Here is a 17,243-nt window from a genome sequence, read left to right as displayed (position 1 = left end):
GAAGTAGCAGCAACATACACAAAGACAAAGGTCCCCCGTGTAGCCTCTAACAGACTGTGGGGCAAGTGCTGTTGGTAGCGAGAAGCAGCAACACACACAAAGACAAAGGTCCCCCGTGTAGCCTCCAACAGACTGTAGGGGCAAGTGCTTTTGATAGCGAAGTAGCAGCAACATACACAAAGACAAAGGTCCCCCGTGTAGCCTCTAACAGACTGTGGGGCAAGTGCTGTTGGTAGCGAGAAGCAGCAACATACACAAAGACAAAGATCCCCCGTGTAGCCTCTAACAGACTGTGGGGCAAGTGCTGTTGGCAGCGAGTAGCAGCACGAGGGGGTGGGTGGCCAGCAACCACGCCCCTGGCGATATTTGCACGCAGTACCGGGTACTCATTTTGAGGCTGAGTCGACCTAGGGGAGGCCCACGACCGGCTCAGGTAAATCGTCACTGGCGGTGTTGTCCGCGATTAGGGATCGCTAACCACTGCACCACCGGTCCACATAAAACATGCACGGTGGCTAGGAGATGTTGACTACCTCGCCTGGTATACAGGAGGTCGTGGGTTCGATCCTGACACTGACGCCTGCTGCTGCTGTGTATTTGGAGTTTGCGTGTCTCTCTCATCATCATCACGGTGGCTAGGAGATGTTGACTACCTCGCCTGGTATACAGGAGGTCGTGGGTTCGATCCTGACACTGACGCCTGCTGTATATTTGGAGTCTGTGTGTCTCTCTCATCATCATCGCGGTGACTATGAGATGTTGACTATTTGCCTGGTATACAGGTCGTGGGTTCGATTCCGACCCTGACGCCTGCTGCTGCTGTATATTTGGAGTCTGTGTGTGTCTCTCGTCATCACGGTGGCTAGGAGATGTTAACTACCTCGCCTGGTATACAGGAGGTCGTGGGTTCGATCCCGACCCTGACGCCGTATATTTGGAGTCTGCGTGTCTCTCTCATCATCATCATCATCACGGTGGCTATGAGATGTTAATGACCTCGCCTGATATACAGGAGGTCGTGGGTTCGATCCCGACCCTGACGCCTGCTGCTCTATATTTGGAGTTTGCGTGTCTCTCTCATCATCATCACGGTGGCTATGAGATGTTAACTACCTCGCCTGGTACACAGGAGGTCGTGGGTTCGATCCCGACACTGACGCCCGCTGCTGCTGTATATTTGGAGTCAGCGTGTCTCTCTCATCACCATCGCTTCTGAAAAAGAGCGACGGAGTTTATTGGGACCTTACCTGGTAAAAATAAAAAAAATAGAATTAGTTTAGAATGTACACACACAACTACTACCACTACATACGAGATACATTCAATGAAACACTTGCAGTCCTCTACGCAGACACATCTGCCATTTGAAATGCGGTGGTGGTGGTGGTAGTAAGGGGTTGATGGGTCACGTTCAGATTCGCGTCGCGCTTTTCAAACTCCCCGGGCTGCCGGGTGGCCACCGTGACGGAGGGGGGATCATGAACCCGTCTGTGCGGTACGGCGCTGCAGGTCGCGACAACGCTCGCTCGCCCACCCGCTCGCCCCCTCGCTCGCCCACTCGCTCGCCCACTCGCTCACACACTCGCTCGCCCACTCGCTCGCCCACTCGCTCGCCCACCCGCTCGCCCCCTCGCTCGCCCACTCGCTCACCCACTGACTCACCCACTCGCCCACTCGCCCGCTCGCTTGCCCACTCGCCCACTCGCTCGCCCACTCGCTCACCCACTCACTCACTCAACCACTCGCCCACTCGCCCGCTCGCTCGCCCACTCGCTCACCCACTCACTCACCCACCCACTCGCCCCCCGTTCACCCACTTGCCCGCCCACTTGCTTAACCACCCGCTCACCAACTCGCTCACACACTCGCTCACACACTCGCTCGCCCACTCTCGCATGGAGGCCCACGGATTCACCATCACCGCCAACCCCCCCACCGCCAACGCCGCCACCACAACCAACACCGCCACCGCCGCCACAACCACCGCCACAACCACCACCACCGCCGCCACAACCACCGCCACCGCCACAACCACCGGTCACCACCGCCACAACCACCACCACCGCCACCACCGCCGCACGGACCAAACTGCCGCAGGGCAAAACGCCCCTTCACATCGATATCCAATGACAATTACATTCAAATCCCGAACAATCACCGCCCGCAAACTCTGTGTGTGTGTGTGTCGTTCAAACGCCGGTCTCCGTTAGTCCCCGTGGCGTCTCTGTTAGTCCCCGTGGCGTCTCCGTTAGTCCCCGTGGCGTCTCCCGTGTCTCCGTTAGTCCCCCGTGGTGTCTCCGTTAGTCCCCGTCATGTCTCCCGTGTCTCCGTTAGCCCCCCGTGTCTCTGTTAGTCCCCCGTGGCGTCTCCCGTGTCTCCGTTAGTCCCCGTAGCGTCTCCGTTAGTCCCCGTGGTGTCTCCGTTAGTCCCCGTGGTGTCTCCCGTGTCTCCATTAGTCCCCCGTGGTGTCTCCGTTAGTCCCCCGTGGTGTCTCCGTTAGTCCCCGTGGTGTCTCCGTTAGCCCCCCGTGGTGTCTCCGTTAGTCCCCCGTGGTGTCTCCGTTAGTCCCCGTGGTGTCTCCGTTAGTCCCCCGTGGTGTCTCCGTTAGTCCCCGTGGCGTCTCCCATGTCTCCGTTAGTCCCCGTGGTGTCTCCGTTAGTCCCCCGTGGTGTCTCCGTTAGTCCCCCGTGGTGTCTCCGTTAGTCCCCCGTGGTGTCTCCGTTAGTCCCCCGTGGTGTCTCCGTTAGTCCCCCGTGGTGTCTCCGTTAGTCCCCGTGGTGTCTCCGTTAGTCCCCGTGGTGTCTCCATTAGTCCCCGTGGTGTCTCCGTTAGTCCCCCGTGGTGTCTCCGTTAGTCCCCCGTGGTGTCTTCCGTGTCTCCGTTAGTCCCCCGTGATGTCTCCCGTGTCTCCGTTAGTCCCCGTGACGTCCCCCGTGTCTCCGTTAGCCCCCCGTGGTGTCTCCGTTAGTGCCCGTGGCGTCTCCTCCGCTTGGCGACCGTGTCCTGGAAGGCGTGCGGCCTCAGCTTCATCTCCACGAAGCTCAGAGACCCCTCGTGGCCACGCCAGGCCACCCAGTTCACCCCCTACACGCACAGCGTACACACACACAGTGTTCACACACAGCGTTCACTCACACAGCGTTCACTCACACAGCGTTCACTCACAGCATTCACACGCAGCACAGACCACGTGGTGTGATGTGGTGTGTGTGCTATGAGTGCGCACGTGCGTAGTATGGGGTGTGTGCGAAGTTGGCGGTGTGGTGTGTGCGGTATGATGAGTGGGGTGTGATGCGTGCGGTATGATGAGTGGGGTGTGATGCGTGTGGTATGATGCGTGCGGTATAATGCGTGCGGTGCGATGCGTGTGGTATAATGCGTGCGGTATAATGCGTGCGGTATGATGCGTGCGGTATGATGCGTGTGATATGATGCGCGCGGTATGATGCGCGCGGTATAATGCGTGCGGTATGATGCGTGTGGTATAATGCGTGCGGTATGATGCGTGCGGTATGATGCGTGTGGTATAATGCGCGCGGTATGATGCGTGCGGTATGATGCGTGCTGCTCAGCGCGGACTAACCCTGCTGTGGCTGGTGTCCCCGTAGCGCCCGTTCAGGTTGGCCTTGTGGCAGTTGCGGTACCACCAGCCGCCCCGGTAGGCCTCGGCGCAGTGCGGGGCCGCCCCGTCGTGGTCGCGGTCGGGCGTGGAGAACGCCCGACCGTGGTGGTACGACAGGGAGTCGCCTGCGGGCACACGCAGCGCCGTGGTGGTGGTGGTGTAGTAGTGGGGGGGGGGGGGGTGTGGTGGTGTGGTGGTAGTGGGGTGGTGTGGTGGTGGTGGTGTAGTGGTGGTGGGGTGGTGGTGGTGGTGGTGGGGTGTGGTTGTGGTGGGGTGGTGTGGTGGTGGTGGGGGGGGGTGTGATGGTGGTGTCGTGGTGGTGGTGTGGTGGTGGTGGGGTGGTGGTGTGGTGGTGGTGGTGGGGTGGTGGTGGGGTGGTGGTGGTGTGGTGGTGGTGGTGGTGGGGTGGTGGTGGTGGTGTGGTGGTGGTGTGGTGGTGGGGTGGTGGTGGTGTGGTGGCGTGGTGGTGGTGGTGGAACCACGTAGGGTGTGACACACAAGAGGGTGTGTCTCCGTGTGTATCTGTGTGAGCACCGGTTTATGTTTAATTCGTAGTTTCGTGGTAATTAATTGAAGGTGGAGGGGTTACCAGCCCCTCGCACCCGTCCAGAGCCCCCGTTTAGCCACTGTGGTGGTCACAGACACCATGAGGGGAGAGGCCAATGAGGCATTGGCCCTCCCCCCACAGCACTGCCCACGACAGAGTTGCCCGTCCGGCACTGCGTGGAGGGCAGAGGAGCGACGCTCACAACAACGAGCGGAGCGCCGGGTGGCTAAAGCACAGCAAGGTGGCACAGTAGGGGGCACAGGTGGTGCATCAGCCAGTCATCTCGGTCATCTCGGTCAGTCGACCCGTGGCACCTGCTGGGTCTGCCCCGTGACCTCCTGCCAGCGGGCGTTCGACACTTCACGTGGCCTCAACGTGCACATGGCCTGGCACAAGCGTCGTGGTGACGTCACCGCCACTTAGTGGCGAATGGCGGTTGTTGTTGTGTATGTGTGTCTGTGTGTCTGTCTGTGTGTGTACCTGTGTGTATCTGTGTATCTGTGTGTGTGTGTGTCTGTGTGTGTGTCTGTGTCTGTGTGTGTGTCTGTGTGTGTGTGTGTCTGTGTGTGTCTGTGTGTCTGTGTGTGTCTACCTGTGTCTGTCTGTGTGTGTGTGTACCTGTGTGTATCTGTGTATCTATGTGTGTCTGTGTGTGTGTGTCTGTGTGTGTGTCTGCGTGTGTGTGTGTCTGTGTGTGTGTGTGTGTGTCTACCTGTGTGTGTCTGTTTGTGTGTGTACCTGTATGTATCTGTGTGTGTGTGCCTGTGTGTGTATGTGTGTGTGTGTCTGTGTCTGTGTGTGTGTGTGTATCTGTGTGTGTACCTGTGTGTCTGTGTGTGTGTGTGTATCTGTGTGTATATCTGTGTATCTGTGTCTGTGTGTGTACCTGTGTGTGTGTGTGTACCTGTGTGTGTGTGTCTGTGTGTGTGTGTGTCTGTGTGTGTGTGTACCTGTGTGTGTGTGTCTGTGTGTGTGTGTGTGTACCTGTGTGTGTGTGTACCTGTGTGTGTGTGTGTGTACCTGTGTGTGTGTGTGTGTACCTGTGTGTGTGTATCTGTGTGTGTGTGTGTCTGTGTGTGTGTGTACCTGTGTGTGTGTGTCTGTGTGTGTGTGTGTGTGTACCTGTGTGTGTGTGTACCTGTGTGTGTGTATCTGTGTGTGTGTGTGTCTGTGTGTGTGTGTACCTGTGTGTGTGTGTCTGTGTGTGTGTGTACCTGTGTGTGTGTGTACCTGTGTGTGTGTGTGTCTGTGTGTGTGTGTGTGTACCTGTGTGTGTGTGTCTGTGTGTGTGTGTGTGTACCTGTGTGTGTGTGTACCTGTGTGTGTGTGTGTGTACCTGTGTGTGTGTGTGTCTGTGTGTGTGTGTACCTGTGTGTGTGTCTGTGTGTGTGTGTGTCTGTGTGTGTGTGTGTGTCTGTGTGTGTGTGTCTGTGTGTGTGTGTCTGTGTGTGTGTGTGTGTACCTGTGTGTGTGTGTGTGTGTCTGTGTGTGTGTGTGTGTGTACCTGTGTGTGTGTGTACCTGTGTGTGTGTACCTGTGTGTGTGTGTCTGTGTGTGTGTGTACCTGTGTGTGTGTGTCTGTGTGTGTGTGTACCTGTGTGTGTGTGTACCTGTGTGTGTGTGTGTGTACCTGTGTGTGTGTGTGTGTGTCTGTGTGTGTGTGTACCTGTGTGTGTGTGTCTGTGTGTGTGTGTGTGTACCTGTGTGTGTGTGTGTGTGTACCTGTGTGTGTGTGTACCTGCGTTCCCGCTGTACTCTCCGATGCGCACGCGGTACAGCGAGGCGGCGTCTCCCACGGCGAAGCGGTCGTACTGGGCGAAGGCCGAAGCCTCCCCGTCGCCTAGCTCCACGCGCAGCTCGTAGCGCGCCTGGGCCGACAGCTCGTGCAGCGCACGCAGGCCTGGGGGGCGTCACACCGCGTCACCACACCACGTGACGTCACACCACGTGACACCACGTCATCACACCACGTGACACCATGTGACACCACACCACGTGACACCACACCACGTCATCACACCACGTGACACCATGTCATCACACCACGTGACACCATGTGACACCACACCACGTGACACCACGTCATCACACCACGTGACACCACGTCACACCACGTCATCACATCACGTGACACCACGTGACACCACACCACGTCACACCACATCATCACACCACGTGACACCATGTGACACCACACCACGTCACACCACGTCATCACACCACGTGACACCACGTGACACCACACCACGTCACACCACGTCATCACACCACGTGACACCACGTGACACCACACCACGTCACACCACGTCATCACACCACGTGACACCATGTGACACCACACCACGTCACACCACGTCATCACACCACGTGACGTCACACCACGTGACACCACGTCACACCACACCACGTGGAATGTCAGGGTCAGGGTGAAGGTCGGGGTCTGAGTGTAGGTCGGGGTCAAGGTCGGGAGGGGGTCAGGGTGAAGGTCAAGGTGAGGGTCAAGGTGAGGGTCATGGTGAACGTCGGGAGGGTCAGGTGAAGGTCAGGGTGAGGTTCAGAGCGAAGGTCGGGGCGAAGGTCAGGGGTCAAGGGTCGGGCGGACCCACCCATCCAGAATTCTCGCGTGGGCTCCCCGAAGCCGTCCTCGTACTCCTGCCAGCCTCGCTCGAAGTTCGTGCGCCCACTCTGCCTGCGCTGGAACACCTGGGGGGGGGGGGGGGGGGGCGACAGGGCGACAGTGGGAACATCGTCATCATCAGCATCATCAGCAGCAGCAGCATCATCAGTAGTAGCAGCAGCATCATCAGTAGTAGCAGCATCATCAGCAGTAGTAGCAGCAGCATCATCATCATCACCAGCAGCAGTAGTAGCATCATCAGTAGTAGCAGCAGCATCATCAGTAGTAGCAGCAGCATCATCAGTAGTAGCAGCAGCATCATCAGCAGCAGTAGTAGCAGCATCATCATCAGAAGCAGCATCATCAGCAGCAGTAGTAGCAGCATCATCATCAGCAGCAGTAGTAGTAGTAGGAGCAGCAGTAGTAGCATCAGCAATAGTAGTAGCAGCATCATCAGCAGCATCATCATCAGTATCATCATCAGCATCATCAGTAGTAGTAGCATCATCAGCAGCATTATCAGTAGTAGCATCATCAGCATCATCATCAACATCATCATCAGCAGCACCATCAGCAGCAGTAGTAGTCGCAGCATCATCATCATCAGCAGCAGCAGCAGATAGATCAGGAGAAGCATCATTCCCCATCACGACCATCATGGGGTCATCTTCACGAGTGTTACATCTCGGGGGCTACACGGAGGATCTTGACGTGTGTGTGTCCGTGTGTGTGTCCGTGTGTCTGTGTGTGTGTCTGTGTGTGTGTCTGTGTGTGTGTGTGTGTCTGTGTGTGTGTGTCTGTGTGTGTGTGTGTGTCTGTGTGTGTGTGTCTGTGTGTGTGTGTGTGTCTGTGTGTGTGTGTCTGTGTGTGTGTGTGTCTGTGTGTGTGTCTGTGTGTGTGTGTGTCTGTGTGTATATGTCTGTGTGTGTGTGTGTCTGTGTGTATATGTCTGTGTGTGTGTGTGTCTGTGTGTGTGTGTGTCTGTGTGTGTGTGTGTGTCTGTGTGTGTGTCTGTGTGTGTGTCTGTGTGTGTCTGTGTGTGTGTGTGTCTGTGTGTGTGTCTGTGTGTGTGTCTGTGTGTGTGTCTGTGTGTGTGTCTGTGTGTGTGTGTCTGTGTGTGTGTGTCTGTGTGTGTGTGTCTGTGTGTGTGTGTCTGTGTGTGTGTGTCTGTGTGTGTGTGTCTGTGTGTGTGTGTGTCTGTGTGTGTGTGTCTGTGTGTGTGTGTGTGTCTGTGTGTGTGTGTCTGTGTGTGTGTGTGTCTGTGTGTATATGTCTGTGTGTGTGTGTGTGTCTGTGTGTAGTTTAGTGGTGGTTAATTGAAGGTGGAGGGGTTACCAGCCCCTCGCACCCGTCCAGAGCCCCCGTTTAGCCACTGTGGTGGTCACAGACGCCATGAGGGGAGAGGCCAATGGGCATTGGCCCTCCCCCCACAGCACTGCCCACGACAGTGTTGCCCGTCCGGCACCGCGAGGAGGTAGGAGGTTGTTTTGCTCACTCCTCAGTGTGCCGGGTAAGGTCCTGGCAAGGATTATTCAACATCGCCTTGCTAGGCATGCTGAGGAGAGGCTTGCGGAGCCCCAATGTGGTTTCAGGAAAGGGCGGTCCTGCACAGATGCCATATTTTCTGTCCGTCTGCTACAGCAGAGGTGTAGGGAATTCCAAAAAGACCTACATCTCTGCTTTATTGACCTGGTCAAGGCCTATGATACCATCAGTAGGACTGGGCTCTGGGTTGTTCTTCGTGCTTTCGGAGTCCCTGACCCTCTGCTCACGATCATTAAGGACCTTCATGATGGTGAGCGGGCCCGGGTAAAACTACGTGGCCGGGAGTCGGAGCCTTTCCCTGTACACCTTGGGGTGCGACAGGGATGTCCTCTGGCTCCCACATTATTTAACATCTATTTCGACTGCGTAGTTCGTGAAGCCTTCAATAGCTGTACCGGGGGAATTACCATTTGGTACAGATATAATGGGAGGCTGATCGACGCCCGGGTGCGATCAAGGGATGGCTCCCTATTGGTCAACCACGTTATGTATGCCGATGATTTGGTAATAGCTGCTCATTCAGAAGAGGAGTTGGAGACGCTGCTGCTGAGACTGGAGCGTGCCACTAAGAGGTGGGGCCTTACCATCAGCCCCACCAAAACTAAGCACCTGCCTGGGTATTTTGTACCATCGGGCACTCCGCCCCCACAACTCCCAATCGGTGATGGGGCAGTTGTGGAGAGAGTAGAGAGTTTCCCATACCTGGGCAGTGTGCTCATGACCGGCTCCAGTTTATCAGCAGAGGTCTCACTCCGAATCAGTCGAGCGGCAATATCTTTTCATCGGTTGCGTAACGCTGTGTGGAAGCTACCTGGTCTGTCGCTCCGCACGAAGCTTCAGGTCTTCTCGGCCACGGTCATTCCCTCCCTTCTCTACGCTTGCGAAACGTGGACCCCCCTAGTGGAGCATCTTCGCCGGTTGGAAACATTTAGGCTGGCCTGCCTACGATCCATCCTGGGTTTAACCAGGCTGGATTGTGTGAGGAGCTCACAAGTCCTTGAAAGATCTGGGCAAAGTCCCATCAGTGAGCTCCTCCGGCAGGCAAGGCTGCGTTGGCTGGGTCATGTAGCCCGCATGCCCAGCCACCGCATGCCTAAACAGCTTTTGTTCGGCCGGATCGAGGGGGCTAAACGGGCGCGGCACGGGCTAGAGAAGAGATGGAGTGATGTGGTACAGGAGGACGTGGAGCTGAGTGGACTTGCCGATGACTGGTACCAGCGGTGTCAAGATCGGCCTCAGTGGAGGAGGCTCGTGAAGGACGCTACTGGGCAGTTGGAGGCAGTCGCCCTCCAACAACAACGGAGGGCGGAGGAGCGACGCTCACAACAACGAGCGGAGCGCCGGGTGGCTAAAGCACAGCAAGTTGGCACAGTAGGGGGCACAGGTGGTGCATCAGCCAGTCATCTCGGTCATCTCGGTCAGTCGACCCGTGGCACCTGGGTCTGCCCCGTGACCTCCTGCCAGCGGGCGTTCGACACTTCACGTGGCCTCAAGGTGCACATGGCCTGGCACAAGCGTCGTGGTGACGTCACCGCCACTTAGTGGCGAATGGCGGTTGTTGTCTGTGTGTGTGTGTGTATGTGTCTGTGTGTGTGTGTGTGTCTGTGTGTGTGTCTGTGTGTGTGTGTCTGTGTGTGTGTGTGTGTATGTGTCTGTGTGTGTGTGTCTGTGTGTGTGTGTGTGTGTCTGTGTGTGTGTGTCTGTGTGTGTGTCTGTGTGTATATGTCTGTGTGTGTGTGTGTGTCTGTGTGTGTGTGTGTTGTATGTGTCTGTGTGTGTGTGTTGTGTGTGTCTGTGTGTGTGTCTGTGTGTGTGTGTGTCTGTGTGTGTATGTGTCTGTGTGTGTGTGTGTCTGTGTGTATGTGTCTGTGTGTGTCTGTGTGTGTGTGTGTCTGTGTGTGTGTGTCTGTGTGTGTGTGTGTATGTGTGTGTGTCTGTGTGTGTGTGTGTCTGTGTGTGTGTGTCTGTGTGTGTGTGTGTGTCTGTGCGTGCGCGCGGAGTACCGTCCATCCTCCTCCGTCGGTGTGCATGTCACAGGTCACGTGCAGAGGCCTGGCAGGGTCACCCCGCAGGTAAATCACCACCTGCTCCCTCCCCCCCGCTGCTGCCCCCTCCCCCCCCCGCTGCCCCCTGCCCCCCCGCTGCTGCTGCCCCCTCTGGCCCCCCCTTCTCGGGGTCGTTGAGCAGCACCTGGGAACAGTCACGTGGGAAGGGGAAGGGCAGCTGGGCTGCAAAGGGGCACAGAGACAAAGGTTCACCCACACCGCAGCGTAGCCTGCACGGACCAGTCGGGGCAAGTGCTGTTGGTGAGCGAGTAGCAGTTGTGAGATGTACAGACAAAGATCCCCCGTGTAGCCTTAACAGGCTGCAGGGGCAAGTGCTGTTAGTTAGCGATTAGCAGCAGCAACACTGCAGGGTCTGTCCCATGACCTCCTCGTGCACCTAGCCTGGTACAGCAGTCAACCCATGGCACCTGCAGGGTCTGTCTCGTGACCTCCTCCTGCACCTAGCCTGGCACGGCAGTCAACCAACAGCACCTGCGGGGTCTGTCCCGTGACCTCCTCCTGCACCTAGCCTGGCACGGCAGTCAACCTACGCCACCTGAGTCTGTCCCATGACCTGCACCTAGCCTGGCACGGCAGTCAACCCACAGCACCTGCTGGGTCTGTCCCGTGACCTCCTCATGCACCTAGCCTGGCACAGCACTCAACTCACGCCACCTGAGTCTGTCCCATGACCTGCACCTAGCCTGGCACAGCACTCAACCCATGCCACCTGAGTCTGTCCCATGACCTGCACCTAGCCTGGCACAGCACTCAACGCGTGTTGAGCGTGCCGAGGTCAGCGAGCAGGAGGGGGAGGAGGAGGAGTGGGGGGTGAGCGTGACGTGGTGAGCGAGGTGAGGAGGAGGAGTGGGGGGTGAGCGTGACGAGGAGAGCGAGGAGGAGGAGGAAGAGTGGGGGGTGAGCACCTGTGTGCAGGTGGCTGCGTGTGGCTTGGCTGCGCGTGACGACGCCCCCCCCCAGTGACGCGCTGGCGGTGACGAGGAGGCTGTAGTGAGTGTCGGGACGCAGCCCCGTCAGCTGCACCCACGGGGGTGGACGCCGGGATTGTCAACTCCTGCGACTCCTGGTGGGAGAAGGGGGGGGCGGGGCACGGGGGAGGGGCCACGGGGGGCATGGGGGAGGGGCCATCGGGGGGGGGATGGGGGAGGGGCCACGGGGGGGCAGGGGAGGGGCCACCGGGGGAGGGATGAGGGGAGGGGCCACAGGGGGGCGGGGGGGGGGCATGGGGGGGGGGGCGTTTAGTGGTGGTGGTTGTGGTGGTGGTTGTGGTGGTTGTGGTGGTAGTGTTAGTGGCGGTTGTGGTGGTAGTGTTAGTGGTGGTTGTGGTTGTGGTGGTAGTGTTAGTGGTAGTGGTTGTGTTAGTGGTAGTGGTTGTGTTAGTGGTGGTGGTTGTGGTGGTGGTTGTGGTGGTAGTGGTGGTGGTTGTGGTGGTAGTGGTGGTGGTTGTGGTGGTGTGTTGTGGTGGTTGTGGTGGTAGTGGTGGTGGTTGTGGTGGTGGTTGTGGTGGTAGTGTTAGAGTGGTGGTTGTGGTGGTAGTGTTAGTGGCGGTTGTGGTGGTAGTGTTAGTGGTGGTTGTGGTGGTAGTGTTAGTGGTGGTTGTGGTGGTGGTTGTGGTGGTAGTGTTAGTGGTGGTTGTGGTGGTAGTGTTAGTGGTGGTAGTGGTGGTGGTTGTGGTGGTGGTTGTGGTGGTAGTGTTAGTGGTGGTTGTGGTGGTAGTGTTAGTGGTGGTTGTGGTTGTGGTGGTAGTGTTAGTGGTAGTGTTAGTGATAGTGGTTGTGTTAGTGGTGGTGGTTGTGGTGGTGGTTGTGGTGGTAGTGGTGGTGGTTGTGGTGGTAGTGGTGGTAGTGGTGGTGGTTGTGGTGGTGGTAGTAGTGGTGGGGTTGTGGTGGTGGTGGTTGTGGTGGTGGTAGTGTTAGTGGTGGTTGTGGTTGTGGTGGTGGTGGTGGTGTTAGTGGTGGTGGTTGTTGTGGTGGTTGTTGTGGTGGTGGTTGTGGTGGTGGTTGTGGTGGTGGTGGTTGTGGTGGTGGTGGTAGTGGTGGTGGTTGTGGTGGTGGTTGTGGTGGTGATGGTTGTTGTGGTGGTTGTTGTGGTGGTGGTTGTGGTGGTGGTTGTGGTGGTGGTGGTTGTTGTGGTGGTTGTTGTGGTGGTGGTTGTGGTGGTGGTTGTTGTGGTGGTTGTGGTGGTGGTGGTTGTGGTGGTGGTTGTGGTTGTGGTGGTGGTGGTGGTGTTAGTGGTGGTGGTGGTTGTTGTGGTGGTTGTTGTGGTGGTGGTAGTGGTGGTGGTTGTGGTGGTACCTTGTGCGTGTCGTTGTGGTGGTAGTGGTGGTGGTGGTGGTGGTTGTTGTGGTGGTAGTGTAAGTGGTGGTTGTGGTGGTAGTGGTAGTGGTGGTGGTGGTGGTGGTAGTGGTTGTGGTGGTAGTGGTGGTGGTTGTGGTGGTGGTGGCACCTCGTGCGTGTCGTTGTGGTGGTAGTGGTGGTGGTGGTGGTTGTGGTGGTGGTGGTGGTTGTGGTGGTGGTAGTGTAAGTGGTGGTTGTGGTGGTAGTGGTGGTAGTGGTAGTGTTAGTGGTGGTGGTGGTGGTTGTGGTAGTGTTAGTGTTAGTGGTGGTGGTTGTGGTTGTGGTAGTGGTGGTGGTTGTGGTTGTGGTGTAGGTGGTTGTGGTGGTGGTTGTGGTTGTGGTGGTGGTGGTGGTGGCACCTCGTGCGTGTCGTTGCCGGCCTCGTAGTTGACGCTGAACCCCCCCGTGGCGTTCCCCAGGGGCGGCTTCCAGCTGACGCGGGCAGCCCACGGGGTCACCCCACTCACTCGCACAGCGCGGGGGGGGGTCCAGGCCTGGGGGGGGGGGGAGTGGGGGTGGGGGTGGGGGGGCGAGTGGGGGGGGTGAGTGGGGGGGGGAGTGGGGGGGGGACGGTGAGGGTGAAGAGTGGGGAGGGGGGTGAGTGGGGGGAGGGGGGCGAGTTGGGGGGGGGCGGTGAGGGTGAAGGGATGTGGGCGAGTGGGGGCAGTGGGGGGGGGGGGGAGTGGGGGGAGGGTGGTGGGGAGAGTGGGGGGGGTGGGCGAGTGGGGGGGCGGTGAGGATGAAGAGAGGGGAGTGGGGGACGGGGGCGAGTGGGGGAGTGGGGGGGGGAGTGGGGGGGGGGGGAGTGGGGGGGCGGTGAGGGTGAAGGGAGGGGAGTGGGGGAGGTTGGCGAGTGAAGGGAGAGGAGTGGGGGGAGTGGGGGGGGGTTAGTGGGGGGAGGGGGGCGAGTAGGGGGAGTGGGGGGGGTTGAGTGGGGGGAGGATGAGTGGGGGGGGGTGGTGAGGGTGAAGGGAGTGGTGAGAGTGGGGGAGGTGGGCGAGTGGGTGGAGGGGGGGGGCAAGTGAGGGGAGTAGGGGGAGGGGGGCGAGTGGGGGGCACAGCAGTACAACCCATAACAGACGGCACCTAACGGCTCCACCTCCCACATATGGTGCGAAAGAGTTCAAGAAACAAATACACGACACTAAAATACACTGTACACTACACTACACACTACAATACATTATACACTACATTACAATACACTATACACTACAATACACTATACACTACATTGTACACCATGCTACACTACGATACACTATACACTACATTACAATACACTATACACTACATTACAATACACTATACACTACATTACAATACACTATACACTACAATACACTATACACTACATTGTACACCATGCTACACTACGATACACTACACACTGCACACTAACAACAGGAGCACCCGCCCCCGCTATCCCCACAGCGAATTGGCTCATCTTTGCCCGTGAGTCTCTTGGGCCCATGAGGCCTGTAGGCCCCATGAGGCCTGTGGGCCCATGAGGCCTGTAGGTCCCATGAGGCCTGTGGGCCCATGAGGCCTGTAGGTTCCATGAGGCCGGTGGGCCCCATGAGGCCTGTAGGTCGTATGAGGCCTGTGGGCCCATGAGGCCTGTAGGTCCCATGAGGCCTGTAGGCCCATGAGGCCTGTGGCCCCATGAGGCCTACAGGCCCCATGAGGCCTGTAGGTCCCATGAGGCCTGGGGCCCCGTGAGGCCTGTGGGCCCCATGAGGCCTGTGGGCCCATGAGGCCTGTAGGCCCATGAGGCCTGTGGAACCATGAGGCCTGTGGGCCCCATGAGGCCCGTGGGCCCATGAGGCCTGTAGGCCCATGAGGCCTGTGGAACCATGAGGCCTGCGGCCCATGAGGCCTGTAGGCCCATGAGGCCTGTGGGCCCATGAGGCCTGTAGGCCCATGAGGCCTGTGGAACCATGAGGCCTGTGGGCCCCATAAGGCCCGTGGGCCCCATGAGGCCTGTAGGCCCATGAGGCCTGTAGGCCCATGAGGCCTATGGGCCCATGAGGCCTGCGGCCCATGAGGCCTGTGGGCCCATGAGGCCTGTAGGCCCATGAGGCCTGTGGAACCATGAGGCCTGTGGAACCATGAGGCCTGTAGGCCCATGAGGCCTGTGGAACCATGAGGCCTGCGGCCCATGAGGCCTATGGGCCCGTGAGGCCGGTGGGCCCCATGAGGCCTGTGGGCCCATGAGGCCTATGGGCCCGTGAGGCCGGTGGGCCCATGAGGCCTGTGGAACCATGAGACCTGTGGAACCATGAGGCCTGTGGAACCATGAGGCCTGCGGCCCATGAGGCCTATGGGCCCGTGAGGCCGGTGGGCCCCATGAGGCCTGTGGGCCCATGAGGCCTGTGGGCCCCGCACGGCGTACCGGTGGTGAAGGCGGCCAGGCTGGGGGCGCTGCGAGCGGGGCCCCGCACCGCCGTGGCCGCCACCTCGTAGCGGGGTGAGCGGCGACAGGTGGGTGACGGTGAACCACGTGGAACGGCCTCCCAGCAGGGCACTGCGGGCGGCCCCGGCGCGGCCTGCAGCATCATCAGCATCGTCATCGGGAGTGATATCATCATCGTCAGTAGTAGTATCATCATCAGTAGTGGCAGCATCATCATCATCGGGAGTGATATCATCATCGTCAGCAGCATCATCATCGGGAGTGATATCATCATCGTCAGCATCGTCAGTAGTAGTATCATCATCATCAGTAGTGGCAGCATCATCATCATCAGTAGTAGTATCATCATCAGTAGTGGCATCATCATCGTCATGATCAGTAGTAGTATTATCAGCAGCATCATCATCAGTAGTAGCATCATCATCATCAGTAGTGGCATCATCATCAGCAGCATCATCATCATCAGTAGTAGCATCATCATCATCAGTAGTGGCATCATCATCATCAGTAGTAGCATCATCATCATCAGCATCATCATCAGTAGTAGCATCATCATCATCAGCATCGTCATCATCAGCATCGTCATCATCATCAGTAGTAGCATCATCATCATCAGCATCATAATCAGTAGTAGCATCATCATCGTCAGCATCGTCATCATCATCAGCATCGTCATCCTGGGTTTAACCAGGCTGGATTGTGTGAGGAGCTCACAAATCCTTGAAAGATCTGGGCAAAGTCCCATCGGTGAGCTCCTCCGGCAGGCAAGGCTGCGTTGGCTGGGTCATGTAGCCCGCATGCCCAGCCACCGCATGCCTAAACAGCTTTTGTTCGGCCGGATCGAGGGGGCTAAACGGGCGCGGCACGGGCTAGAAAAGAGATGGAGTGATGTGGTACAGGAGGACGTGGAGCTGAGTGGACTTGCCGATGACTGGTACCAGCGGTGTCAAGATCGGCCTCAGTGGAGGAGGCTCGTGAAGGACGCTACTGGGCAGTTGGAGGCAGTCGCCCTCCAACAACAACGGAGGGCGGAGGAGCGACGCTCACAACAACGAGCGGAGCGCCGGGTGGCTAAAGCACAGCAAGTTGGCACAGTAGGGGGCACAGGTGGTGCATCAGCCAGTCATCTCGGTCATCTCGGTCAGTCGACCCGTGGCACCTGGGTCTGCCCCGTGACCTCCTGCCAGCGGGCGTTCGACACTTCACGTGGCCTCAAGGTGCACGTGGCCTGGCACAAGCGTCGTGGTGACGTCACCGCCACTTAGTGGCGAATGGCGGTTGTTGTTGTTGTGTGTAGGTGTGTGTGTGTGTGTGTAGGTGTGTGTGTGTGTAGGTGTGTGTGTGTAGGCGTGTAGGTGTGTGTGTGTGTAGTTGTGTGTGTGTGTGGAGGTGTGTGTAGGTGTGTGTGTAGGTGTGTGTGTAGGTGTGTGTGTGTAGGTGTGTGTATGTGTAGGTGTGTGTGCAGGTGTGTGTGTAGGTGTGTGTGTGTGTGGAGGTGTGTGTGTGTGTAGGTGTGTGTGTGTAGGCGTGTAGGTGTGTGTGTGTGTAGTTGTGTGTGTGTGTGGAGGTGTGTGTAGGTGTGTGTGTAGGTGTGTGTGTAGGTGTGTGTGTGGAGGTGTGTGTAGGTGTGTGTGTAGGTGTGTGTGTAGGCGTGTGTGTAGGTGTGTGTGTAGGTGTGTGTGTGTGTAGGTGTGTGTGTAGGCGTGTGTGTGTGTAGGCGTGTGTGTAGGTGTGTGTGTGTAGGTGTGTGTGTAGGCGTGTGTGTGTGTAGGTGTGTGGAGGTGTGTGTGTGTGCTCACCTTCCACGTGGGGCGCGTACCACGTGACCCTCACCCCCGTGACACGTGGGCTTGGGGGTGGCCACGTGACCCTGGCAGCCGTGGGGGAGACTTTGGTCACGATCAGAGCCCCCAGGGGTCGTAGCGCTACCGGGGGGGGGGGGGGGCAGCAGTGGAGAGAGCACGCACACAGACAAAGATCACCCGCGTAGCCTCAGCAGACTGTCGGGGCAAGTGCTGCTAGCACCTATGAAGGCTACCGGCACCGCGGCACGCGAGAGGCTGGGTGGCGCACCAGGTAACTTACTTGAGGCTG

The 17,243-nt window shown here is 58.1% G+C and overlaps 2 protein-coding genes across 4 annotated transcripts in view; both read right to left on the bottom strand.

Annotated features, from left to right (window-relative positions):
- Positions 1-1,806: 1,806 nt before the first annotated feature.
- FIBCD1 (fibrinogen C domain containing 1) lies at positions 1,807-10,440 on the bottom strand. Its single transcript, XM_078882938.1, has 5 exons — positions 10,335-10,440; positions 6,776-6,872; positions 5,908-6,069; positions 3,584-3,747; positions 1,807-3,084 (listed from the first exon to the last, which is right to left on the bottom strand). The coding sequence occupies exons 1-5, from the start codon at positions 10,359-10,361 to the stop codon at positions 2,965-2,967; spliced, it is 570 nt and encodes a 189-aa protein (XP_078739064.1). The 5' UTR covers positions 10,362-10,440; the 3' UTR covers positions 1,807-2,964.
- Positions 10,441-10,465: 25 nt separating this feature from the next.
- The window catches only part of LOC144952491 (uncharacterized), a 41,458-nt gene continuing 34,680 nt past the window's right edge, over positions 10,466-17,243 (bottom strand). For all 3 annotated transcript variants that reach the window (XM_078882936.1, XM_078882937.1, XM_078882935.1), the window contains 5 exons: positions 16,949-17,074; positions 15,129-15,282; positions 13,093-13,227; positions 11,303-11,460; positions 10,466-10,559 (listed from right to left, as the gene is read on the bottom strand). In XM_078882936.1, the coding sequence (XP_078739062.1) occupies positions 13,197-13,227; positions 15,129-15,282; positions 16,949-17,074 (311 nt within the window). In that variant the 3' untranslated portion in view covers positions 10,466-10,559; positions 11,303-11,460; positions 13,093-13,196. The remainder of the gene's footprint in view (positions 10,560-11,302; positions 11,461-13,092; positions 13,228-15,128; positions 15,283-16,948; positions 17,075-17,243) is intronic.

The sequence above is a fragment of the Lampetra fluviatilis genome, chromosome 68 (genome assembly GCF_964198595.1).
Source record: "Lampetra fluviatilis chromosome 68, kcLamFluv1.1, whole genome shotgun sequence".
In the NCBI taxonomy this organism is placed as follows: Eukaryota; Metazoa; Chordata; class Hyperoartia; order Petromyzontiformes; family Petromyzontidae; genus Lampetra; species Lampetra fluviatilis.
Note: the sequence above shows the minus strand (reverse complement) of the source record. Positions and strands in the feature narration are given on the sequence as shown.